This window comes from Cloeon dipterum, chromosome 4 (assembly GCF_949628265.1).
Source record: "Cloeon dipterum chromosome 4, ieCloDipt1.1, whole genome shotgun sequence".
NCBI lineage: Eukaryota > Metazoa > Arthropoda > Insecta > Ephemeroptera > Baetidae > Cloeon > Cloeon dipterum.
The window spans coordinates 3662560-3674432 of NC_088789.1; the positions used below are offsets into that span (position 1 = coordinate 3662560).

The window sequence follows — 11873 nt, forward strand, 5'->3', positions numbered from 1 at the left end:
TTTTGAAAACCTAAAAATATTTAGTTGAATGAAAGAAAAATGGGGTGCCCTCTGGCCAGCGGCATGCCACTATCGAAAAAGCAAGACGTCTCTCTTGTACTCTCACATTGAAAACAAAAAATATAATCCGATAAGTTATTTAAATCCGAGTATTAAAAAACAACATTTTGAGTGTAAGCTTTTATGACGAGCTAAATAAACTACATCGTTTTAGGCCAAATCCAGAACCTAATATGTAGCTGATAATTATGGTATATATATATATTTATCGGTTGAGCTGAGAACCTTAATTATGATGAGGTTAATTTTTTAAAGATCTTTTACAACAGGAACATAACAAATCTTAATTGAAAATTGATTTTTCTGTGGATCATCAAGGTATCGCTTAATACGATAGTCCTGATATCCAAAAGAACGAGACAACAAAAAATTCCATTATAAACAGAGAGGGAAAATCAGCCTGTTTGTTCAGCATTCCGCGAAAAACATTTTTTACGGCACAATATAAGAGGAAATACATATATGAGACACGATTCTTACTGGATTAATGTAACATTAAGTTTTTTGATTCGTTGGGATGATTTTTATACTAACACTATTATTAAAGTCATTATTTGTCATGTTTTGTGATAAACACTAAACTAAAAATATCAAATTTAGAACAAACACAGGAAAGAATTTATCGAATTTATAATAATATTATTCTGATTGCCTTGACGCAGCTATACAATTATTATAGTAATTATAGCAATTATTGCTAAAAATGTTTGTTTTTACAATCTGCAATTTTTAGTTTTAAATTGCAAAAGGTGAGTTTCAGCGTTGTTAAAGTGATGCTGAAGGGACAAAAATTTTAATTAAAAAAAATCAGGAATCTCTAGGAATTCTCATGATAAAAAATGCAAAATAATAAATTATTGAGGAATAATTTTTTCTTTGGTAAAAATTCAATTCATTTGTGTTTTTTACTGGCGCAAGCAAATTTGGTGAACCCTCTTACGGTTTCTAGGGGAATGGAGCAAAAAAGAGCTTTGTGTCTATCGCCCGTTCCGTATTGAACCGGCAACTGCGGCCAGCGGCGAGATAGATGGGCAGGCGAGACGAAACTGCAAGAGAACTGAAAAGAGCGACTTGCACGAAACGAAATAGAAAGCAACAGCAGCAGCAGCTAGAGACAAGAAGAGAGCACAAAGGCCTTTTCATGCACAGAAGAGCCCAGAACTGGCAGCAAGAGCACAAAATAATGGCATTAATCAGGTCATCAGATCAGGTTAGCATTTTGATTTATGCATGTGCTGTGTTTTTCATTGTGTAAAAAAATGCATAAACGTACAAAATGCAGTTATGTAATTTGCATTGGTTGCTGGTTGATGTTCGGTATTTTGTCAACTCAGCTGATCAGCTGCTCAAATTATTTTCTCATTGCTTGATGCGTCACTTGATCTCGTCTACTGGATAATTAATTTTTTTTAATCTAATCTAGACGAAGATGCTGAACTACGGAAAGGTCTGCAGGTCGCATTGTTCAGCCGCGGCCGCTATTAGAAGTTCGGCACACGTCAGCTGATCATGTCCTTTTCGTCCTTTCATGGGCCGAAGGGCGTTATGCAGCCAATCCAGATAAATCCTGCGTTGACCTCTTCACAGACAATTAAAAATGCCTGTTATGGTAACAAAAGATCATCGATCAGCTGGATTTTTACTTGAAAACTTAGGGGAAATTGGTGAGTTACATAGTGAAAATTTTTGTGTAATGTTTTTCTGTTGTAATAGATCTCAATTGATGCTAAAAATGTTTCGATTCCTATATTCACATTGAACAAAGGTGTTATGCAATTTGTTATTTTTGACTAATATTTTCATCAATTCTTGTGCTGTAATTTAAAAATATTGTGAAACAAAGAAAGAAATAATACTCATACAGGTTAAAAATTTAAATTATGGAAAATTCTCTGTGGAAAACTAATTCTGGAGGTTTAGCCAAATAGTTAAAATAAAAATTTCATATTAATGAGCTCATTGCAACCCACGAGATCAAGATATGCGATATGAGCAGAGAGGTTAAAAAACTCTTGCTGTGCAGCAGCTGTTTTGGCTCCACAGGCCTCATCAGCAGTATTTTACCTCGAAAAAAGTCCTAACCACATGAGAATTGGCTGCAGTGAGTTCTGAATCAGGGATCATTGAAAACGATCATTTAACTCATTTCTGGGTTAAAAATCGAAAAAACCATACAAAAATTGACAAAAATCTTTACAACCGCATCACTGGCTTTCCATTTGATGCAACCTTCCCTCATAAAATTCACCAGCTGTAAAATAAATAAACAAAATAAAGGGATCGAATTTCCCGGGTAACCGAATGTTTCCCGATCCCGAAGGATGCTCTAACGAGAACTTGTTCTTTGGTTTTTCCTCTTTGAATTTCCCGTCCAGAATGAATTTTCCACACAGAGTAGAGATTTTCCTACCTGATCTAAATTCATTCTTAAATGCAAGACTAGGTACCTTGCACAATAATGCGCAAAATTAGAAGGAAATAAAAGGTCTTCAATTCATAATTCGTTGCTAACACAATTGCATTTTTACCAAACATTTCAAGTGCTGTTTATGTATAGACAAGATCTGAGGAAAACCCCGACTCACATTCAAAGTTGGTAGATAAGATACATTTACAACTATTGATATTTTTAGCAATATTACTTAATGAAATAATTCCATTAATCAGGACTGTGAAAATCCCGCACTTAAAAAAATGCAGTGCAGTGGTAAAATACCTTTTCCTTTCAATTTTTACCAGTTTCTCTAGGCATTGTTTGCACCTCAGTTTTCAATAATTTTCTAATTTAGCTAATAATCTTGACTTGGAAAATTGTCAGAGAAATTTTAGGAGAAATTGAAGCAGCAAAATGACAATTTATAAGGAAAAATCTGCATAGTAGAGGAAATTTGGTTCACTCCGACCGCAAAATTTAGATTTTCACAGGGAAAATACGGAATAAATTCATTTCTTGCATTTCTGGTGCGAGGAATTGGTAAAAATTGACAGGTAAAAACCGTTCAAAACCAGTGGTGAAAAAACCGGGTGGTAAGCAAATGCAACCCTGGCATTAGTTTTTAAATTTGTTTTTAATATGTGACCAATATGAGGTGTTCCAGGTTAAGTGACACATGAGTTGATGAGCCTTAACTCAGACCCACCCTAGGTGCTCCTCTAATGTTCTTCCGTGTGTCATGTGCTTCTTGTTCAATCCCGAAGACCTTTAAACTGACGTCTGCGCCCCCGAGAATTACATATAGAGATTTTACATGCTCAGGTGACCTCCAAACATTTTTTTTTAATTTGGTTTTATCCTCTTTGGTTAGCTAGGCAGTCAGCACAAAGATTTTAGCATCATGTGCCGACACGCCAATAAATATTTAGGTGTTCAGTAAATTGTTTTTGGTTTATTATTATTTTGGATAGCTTTCTTTGAAGCAGGAATACTCACAAGTTTTGTATGTTATTCAATTTAACGTGGTGTTATTTATAACTAGCTAAAAACATCATTTGAAATTTTGAGGCACAACACTGAATTGTTTCCCAATTTTCGTCCCCTACCCCTTGGTTAAGAAATAAAGAAACGCAGGCACATTTGTACTATATATAGCAACAAGTTTAGTACAGCTTTAACTTAGGTTTCTTCACGCTTCTTGCGAAGTGTTTTGAACTATATAAAAACCAAACAAAAATGCTATCAAACCCTAAAAAAGACGAGGAAGCAATTAACCTGCCACAAGAGCTTCAAGATAAAGGTAAATAAGCTTTTACTCCATTATTAATTCTCTTTTTGCGCTTGAAATTTCTCAAACGGCTTGATGTGATGTGGAACTAGTGATTACATCATAAAATTTTAGAAAATCAATCACGTTTTAGCTCATATCGTATGAAATTGCTTCTTAATAGATCTGTCAGTTTCATCGACTCTAGTCTATATATTGCAGAAATAATAAGTGAAGAAATCAGACAAATTGCTAGCTCGTGATTACAATAGGATTAAACAACTTTAAAGATCCGTTTACAAAATTTCAATCTCAAAATGTTAGGCAATATTATTACTTCAAGTTCTAAACACCGCGCGTGTCATTTTCCTTGCTGTCTATATTACGGTTTACTTCTATGACAGTAAGTTTCCATTATTTGATACTGGTTAAAATTATTATAGTAGTTAATCATTTTTCATGGCGCGTGTAAGACATTTTGCAAATAAAAATTATGATTGTGTTGTACATTTAAATTAGAGCATAATAGTCACTAAATATTAAATATTAAAAGTTTTTTTGGTCAACCAAGGTTAAGCTTTGCCGGTACGTGCTTTTTGCATAAGGCACTGCTCCAAATTTTTGCCAAAGAAAAATGTTCAAAATATGATTTGTGATATGGTGTTATCCACACTCTAAAGACATGCTGTGCCACCAGCACCTTTTATTTTTTGTAACTTCAAATGTCTGAATCAGTTCAGTTAGAGGCAAAAATTAACAAGAAGATGCATTTGATCAATTATTATTTGAGCCATGTGTACAAGAGATTAATCAAACCCAAGTGCAGTGTCTCAGTCAAGCTTTGCAAAAGGTCAAGTTTTTTTTGCTACAAAAGTCCATTGAATACAAACATAAAAATTTCGTTCGATTATCGTGTTTATAAAATTTTGATTGACAATATCATTATTATACTATGAAGATTTAAAAGTATGCGCCAGAGATCAGATACAGAATCAGTTAATAAAAATAGATTTTTACTTTTGAGAAACGTTGCTGGTTGATCGTGCAAATTCGATACCATTTTGAAAATAATATCTGTTATTCCACTTAATTATTTTCTATGCTAAGAAATATCTTTAGAGATTGTTTTCAAAGCAGCAATAAGCTGAACTTATATTTAAACTATTGTTTTTAACGTCGATATCATTTTATTTATATGAATTGAGCTTCAGTTTCAACCATGATATTTATTATCTAATCTATAACATGTTTTTAAGTATGCATGTGACATTGCTTTTTTGATGAGACAGATGCAAGAAAACATCGAAATAACAAAAGTATTTTCGCTTCATTCTAAAAACATGTGAAAGAGAAAAAATATTGCGCGCGACCCCTCTTTTCCCGCTGATACAATATATATGTTTTCTAATAGTGCAGTAACCATTAAAATAGCTCAGCAGGAAAACTCAAAAATAATCGATATTTTTGTTATGATATTAAAAATGAAGGGGATATTCTTTGAAAGTTCTCTTTTTATATTCTTTATAACTTTTGTACCCTGCGTGGATTGTCTTGTTCAGTACACAGTGTTTGAATAGAATAATTGGAACACTTTTCTACTAACTTTGTTCCCAGGATATCAATAAGCTGTTTAACTTATTGTAAAACTCAAATCAATGAAATTGCTCGGTAATTCAATAATAAAAACACATCTAAAATATTTTTAAATTCTCATAAAACTCTCTTATCAATGTATAATATTCCTTTCACATCTATTACTAGCCATATTTATAAAATGTGTTTTTTCATTTCATTCTAGACCAAAGAGAGAAAATGAGTTCGCTCTATGTTGGAAATTTGCACCCAGACGTAACAGAGGCAGTGCTGTACAATACTTTCAGAGTAGCAGGCCAGATCAACACTATTCGAGTGGTCCGCGACAAGATATCTGGACGATCCCTCTGCTATGCCTACGTAAATTTTAATAGTCCTGCTGAAGGTAAGTAAAAGTTTACGTTTTTGACGCATAGGGCTAAACATATAGGTCCAAAATTTTACAATTATAATTAATATACTTGTCATAATGCACTCTGCGCTAAATTAGTTGTGCGTTTTTTTTTTGTTTAATCAAAATAAGCCAAACAGCCACGCATCTTAAATTACGCCATTATAAAAACTATACATATAATACTTAAAAAAGCGACCCACGACCTCATTTATGTCTCAAAAACGAAAAATATACATTGCGCTGACTAAAATGTTTCGGACGTAGTAAAATTTCAAACATTTTTATTACATGCATTTGCGTCAAGAAATTTTGGCGCTTCAATATCTAGCCTGCAATTTTACGATTTCGGCAAAATGTAGTGGCCTTGACTCTAACTGTCGATTTGTTGCCCAAACAACTAAGCTTTCAAATAATGGCGTTGAGTTCCTTTTGTACTTTTTAACGCTACTTTTAACCCCATTAACTTTGGCAACTTTTGGAAATCGGAAACCTGAAATAATATGAAAGGGATATATTTTCAAATAAAATTAAAATGTATAGGTTACCACTGCTAAAAAAATCTGAACCTATTTAATATGAATTTATTTTTTTTTAGCTGAAAGAGCCTTAGATGACTTGAATTATGACTTGCTACTAGGCGAAGTAATGCGAATCATGAAGGCCCAACCCAGTTGCTCACGGCTAAATTGGATTGATAACAACGTCTTCATCAATCATTTGAACAAGACAATTAACACTAAAGAACTTCACAACACTTTCTCGGCATTTGGCAAAATCTTGAGCTGCAAGTTGAAAACTGACGAGGCCGGAAACTCATTGGGTTACGGTTATGTCCAATTTGAAACTGAGGAAGCCGCCAAAACCGCTATCAAGAAGGTGAACGGTATGTTGTTGGAGGATCAGAAAGTGTACGTTGGAAAGTTCATCCCTCGTAAAGAACGCTGTAAAGACGCAAATATCTTCACCAATGTCTATATCAAGAATTTGAGCGACGACATCACTGACGACAAGCTGCACCAGATGTTTGAAAAGTTTGGGCGCATTACTAGCCACAAGGTCATGGTGTCTGAAAGTGGTAAAAGTAAGGGCTTCGGCTTTGTTGCCTTTGAAGAACATGCTGCCGCAAAAAATGCCTGCGAGGAGTTTAATGGCAAGCCTGATAATAGAAAGGTACGTGTGTTAAATATTTGTGGAAAAAAAAACTTGGAAAAAGTAAAATATATATATTATTCCATTCGCAGGTGTTGTACTGCGGACCTGCTGAAAGTAAATCCTTCAGGCAGAAAGGGTTAAGTATGAGGTCAAAGGAACTAAGAACCCGCGGCAAGGACTCAAATTTGTATATCAAGAACCTAGATAAGACCATCAACGATGCACAGCTGAAGAGCTTGTTTGAAAGTTTTGGCGAAATATTGAGTGTTAAGGTTTGATATTACATTTTTCCTATTTTTCTTTAGGTATATATATTTTCGTAAAAATTACTGTGTGAAATCAATGCTAGCTGTAAATATTATGTATTTACGGATTTTCAAATGACATTATTAACAAGTTAGGAAATATTATTACTTATTCTTGTCATATCATACAAATCTACATATTGGACACACATTAAAATTATCAGCTCTATGTTGTTGCACTTTTCCTTACAAATCAATTTAAATCAATATTTGTAGTTTCCTTTAATTTGCCAGTTCACTTTTTACAATTCATGAGATCCAAACTTTAAACATGATATGCTTTAGAGCCAAATTATACACCATGAATGTTAATAATTTATTGTCATTGTTTTAGGTGATGTTGGATGCAAATACTGGAAGGAGCAGGGGATTTGGATTTGTGTGTTTCACAAGTCCTGAAGCAGCAACGGAGGCTATTAAAAATGTGAACGGCCAAATGGTTTTATCTAAACCTCTATATGTTTCGCTGGCTCAGAGCAAGGAAAAGCGCTTAGCCGTGCTGCGCGCACAATTCATGAGTAGTCTAATGCACTCACAACCGCCGCAATTCTACCGCAACCAGGTGGCGCAGAATTGGCCGCAACCTCAGTCTCAATGGACATCTGGTGAAATGCCTCATCCTTGTGTGCCTGGTCAGCCAACTTATTACTTGGGACTATCCAACCCGCAGAACCATTATCTAGTGCGCCCGCACTACTCGCCGGTGCCCATGACTGATATTGGTATGCATCCGCCATGCTCTACTCAGATCCCGCAGCCTGCTACTGTAGGGACTCCCAGCCCAAAAGTGCGCCCTTCCTCTCAGGCAGCCAGCAGCCGCAACCTCGCATCCTATCCTCCTCATAATTACCCGCAAAAGCAGCAGGGCACTCATCAGAAGAATAAAAAGCTCTCGAGGCCCGCCAATTCGGACCATTCTAGAGCAGCCCCCAACATGCCTGGCGGCGTGGCCAACCGGTCGACTAACCTTGGCCATCCCATAGAGCAGCAGCAGCCGCACACTCCCTCCTACTACAACATAATAAAAGAGCCGACTAATTATGGATACCCTCTGATGCACACCGTCATGGCACACAATGTGCCGGTCGGTTGGACGACTTCAAGCCATACCCAAACCTCCGTGTCAAGGGTGCAGCCGCCTCTCTCTCCCGCCACATTGAACCGGCAAGGAGCAAGAGCTGCCCTAAACCCGGAAGATGGTGCGGTCAGCAAGCAGAAGTGGTCTACCGGCACCACAACCAGCGAGCAGAGCCCTCAGGATCATGCTGCGATGCAACCACAAGTGCAGAACCATGGACTTCCAACAGTGACCGCTTTTCTCGACCAGCAAGAAGCAGCGGCCTGCACTCCAGAATCATGCCTCACGGCCACTGACTTGAACTGTTCCAGTCAGGGCCTAACTAATGGCACCGATTCGACCAATAGCGCTCATCTCTTGGACGAAAACAAGGACACAATGACAAACAATACCTCGGCGACGCAGCAGCATGGTGTGCTTGCCACAGAGCCTGCTCTGACTGCCGCCATGCTTGAGGGTGTTTCTGTAGAAGAACGGAGAAATATGATAGGAAATCGCATGTTCCACTTAATCCATAACATGTACCCACAATCGGCGAGCAAAATCACAGGTATGCTGCTCGAGATTGACAATGCAGAGCTGCTGCATATGCTCAATAATCACGAAAATTTGAAAATCAAGGCTGAAGAAGCATTCATGGTGCTCACCGCCTTTGAAGCCAGCAAGGATTCAAAACAAACGATTCAGCATAACGGAAAGTAGTAAAAATGTCGTCAACTATTTAAATGAGTTATTGTTTATTTTTAAGTTCGCGCAAGGTCTTTTCCAGTGTAGTAAAAGCTAGAAAAAACACATGAGTAAATATTAACATATAGATTTTTTGTTAATGCTCTCAGATCATTTTTTTAACATATTTTAATTTTCGTCACAAGCGCTTCGCGCGAGGGCGGGGGCGCGTCTGGTGTTGCCCCCCGGGTCGAGTAGGGGCCCGGCGTCACCGTTGGCGCCCCGAAAAATCTGTGTTGAGCACAAGTGCGAAATCCGCTTGTAAGAAGCATTAATTACGAACTAAGCGAAAAGAAGCACCGGCTAAACTGCGTAATGATAGTTCTCAGGATGCGCGAACTGAGAAAAGTCAGTGACTCGGCGGCGAGGACGAACACTCGCCGCCAAACACCGTCAAATGTGCTTGAAAACACTTGAGTAAGTATGAAAAATTAATGATTCCAGATAATTTTTTACTTGGGTAAAACATAATAGTAATTTTCTTCATCTAGTTTAATTATTTTATGTATTATTATGAACAGATTTCCTAAAACGGAACATAATTTATTAAATTGTCAAGCACGCTGAAATAAAATTGGTTTTAGAGAACTCCGAAACGCAAAATTTTTGTTTTATTGCTGATAACTCCATTATATAAGAATCTTTATGAAATATTATTCAATAAGTGTGGAAATTCTACAGGGTTGTGTGTAGCTGTAATACACGTGGCGTACCCGCCAAGGTAGCTTGCACCGCACATGGATAGTTTATAAGGGAAGGAATGGCAGATGCGCCATATTAGTAGCTTTGTGATGGTTGAGAAATTTCAGATACCACCTCTACCTCTCTTGTTGTTGCTAAGAAAAGTTAACAATGATGTGCGTTGTAAGTGTCATCCAACAAAGTAAATGGGCGTTACATTTGAATCGAAATGTGGAGTTTCTTCCCGCTCCCTTTTACTTAACCAACATGATCCATTACGTGAATCAGGGTTACGTACCTTGGAAATAAGATCGCATGTAAGTTCACGTTTTGTTACAGTGGCTTGGAGATAGCGATAGGCAAACCACGTTGTTTAGGAGAATCTATACGTGCCTCATTAAAAAGGAAATTTTTGAAAAAAGAAGTTTAGTATCAAGCAACAGTACATATAGCAGCAACACCAGAGTCGACAAGCAAGTACAGATCGTGTGGTCATCTGCCGGCAGCACCCCTCAGGTATTTTTTTTGCTCTTTTTTATCCCTTTCCTCTCGGACCGGAAAGGGCGCGCACTGCACTAGCATGAATGCTGAAACCCGGGTCCCAAAAAATAACACCGCGAACGGATAACATGGGCGCACCAGGCCGCACAGGGACCCAGCCCACTTAAGGGCCACTTACTTGCCTCCGCACCGAGAACTGCATTGAAACGGTAGAGCTAGACATTTGTCCCGTGAAGCCAAATCACGCATGCTGGAAAGATCTTTCTATGCAAACCAGCAAGTAGCGAGTCGGCGCCGGTGCGCCTCCCTGCTCGTTGAGCAATTCGTCCTGGTCCCGGCAAAATTGCGCAACGTTCAACAAACACCCAAATATTCATTGTTGAATTGATTGTTGACCTTTTCTTGCAACAAGGAAATTCGCGTTTGGTTGTTGAAAGTTACGCAATTTTGCCGGGACCAGGACGAATTTGAGCATTTCGAGTCACTAAACTAACCACTTTTTGTCATCTCTGACATTGGGTAGCCAGTATTAGATCTCCGAACTGCTCAAATACCTCCCATTGCTTTGACACTCCTGAGAATGCCTTAACAATGCGAGTCAACAGGCTGGTTATTATGTTTTAGTTAATTTATTTTAAGCTAGAGCTAGCTATTTTCTATAGAATTAAAGAGTAATGATACTGCAAAAGCCTGGAAAATGCTTGTTGCCAATGCATAAACTTGTCCCTTAGGATTCAGTTAAAGCGAAAATTGACCTAGGAAGCACTGTAATTTTTCGAGAAAATTGGCTGGAAAGTTGCCGAGCTTTTCAAATGGTAATAGCTGTCTCCTTACTTGAAATCCGATTTAATTTCAAAACCAAGAGTTTCCCCAATAAGTAGCATACACCGTTGGACAGATCTCGACGAGAGGAGTCGGAATATGCCAAGAAAATATGTTCAAGCACTGTAAATTTTCGATAAAATTGGCAAAATTTGAATTTTTATTGTAGGGGAAGGTCCATTTTTTATTATTACAAATTGTTGAACATTTTTGTTTAAAAGCGGATATGATCGAACTTACAAAATTTATTACGCTGCGATTTTTCCGCAATTTTTCACTCTGTTAGTTTTACAATAGAAGTTCGAAATAAATATCGAAAAATGGGAAAAATATTATGTTTTCAATAACAAACACACCGGTGTATGGTGGATTTAGTTTCGTCTGGTTTCGCCACCCGCGGAAGTCCGAGATTCCGCGGGAAATTTTGAGTTCGGTTGTCAGTAGGGTCGTGCGTCTTGCATTATTTGCACATTAATAGACGTTGGATAAACACCAATAGAATTTTTTATAACTTAAATAATGTTTTGAAAGCGTTTTTGACTGGAACACTGGGAGAATAAAACTCACACTCATTTTTCCAATCTAATAAATTGCCGGTTTGAGCTTGTTTCCGTCGCGGAGGGATTCACAAGATGTCGGCCCTGAACTGCACGTGGCTGCATGATCAATAGACGGACACACATTCCCATTGACTTTAAAATCTCTAGTAATTTACTAAATATTATTGATAAATTTGTATTTTCTCAATGTTTTTGGGCTAAAGAAGGAAATATCACGATTCTGAACGTTCTCACGCGTCAATAACTTTGGAACTATTTGTTCTACTACGTTTTAGCGGAGGACTCGATCCGAGCTTATAT

The 11873-nt window shown here is 37.4% G+C and overlaps 1 protein-coding gene across 1 annotated transcript; it reads left to right on the forward strand.

The window, feature by feature from the left end:
• The first annotated feature begins 5525 nt into the window (after positions 1-5525).
• On the forward strand, positions 5526-9538 carry LOC135944148 (polyadenylate-binding protein 1-like). Its single transcript, XM_065490928.1, has 4 exons — positions 5526-5739; positions 6344-6918; positions 6990-7172; positions 7540-9538. Exons 1-4 carry the CDS (start codon positions 5574-5576, stop codon positions 8983-8985), a joined length of 2370 nt encoding a protein of 789 aa, XP_065347000.1. The 5' UTR covers positions 5526-5573; the 3' UTR covers positions 8986-9538.
• Positions 9539-11873: the final 2335 nt, after the last annotated feature.

Excerpts from the sequence above, each read along its gene's own strand:
- LOC135944148 (XM_065490928.1), top strand. The coding sequence starts at position 5,574 with ATGAGTTCGCTCTATGTTGGAAATTTGCACCCAGACGTAACAGAGGCA. Across the intron at positions 5,740-6,343 it reads TTTTAATAGTCCTGCTGAAG|CTGAAAGAGCCTTAGATGAC; the intron begins GTAAGTAAAAGT and ends ATTTTTTTTTAG. Across the intron at positions 6,919-6,989 it reads GCAAGCCTGATAATAGAAAG|GTGTTGTACTGCGGACCTGC; the intron begins GTACGTGTGTTA and ends TTCCATTCGCAG.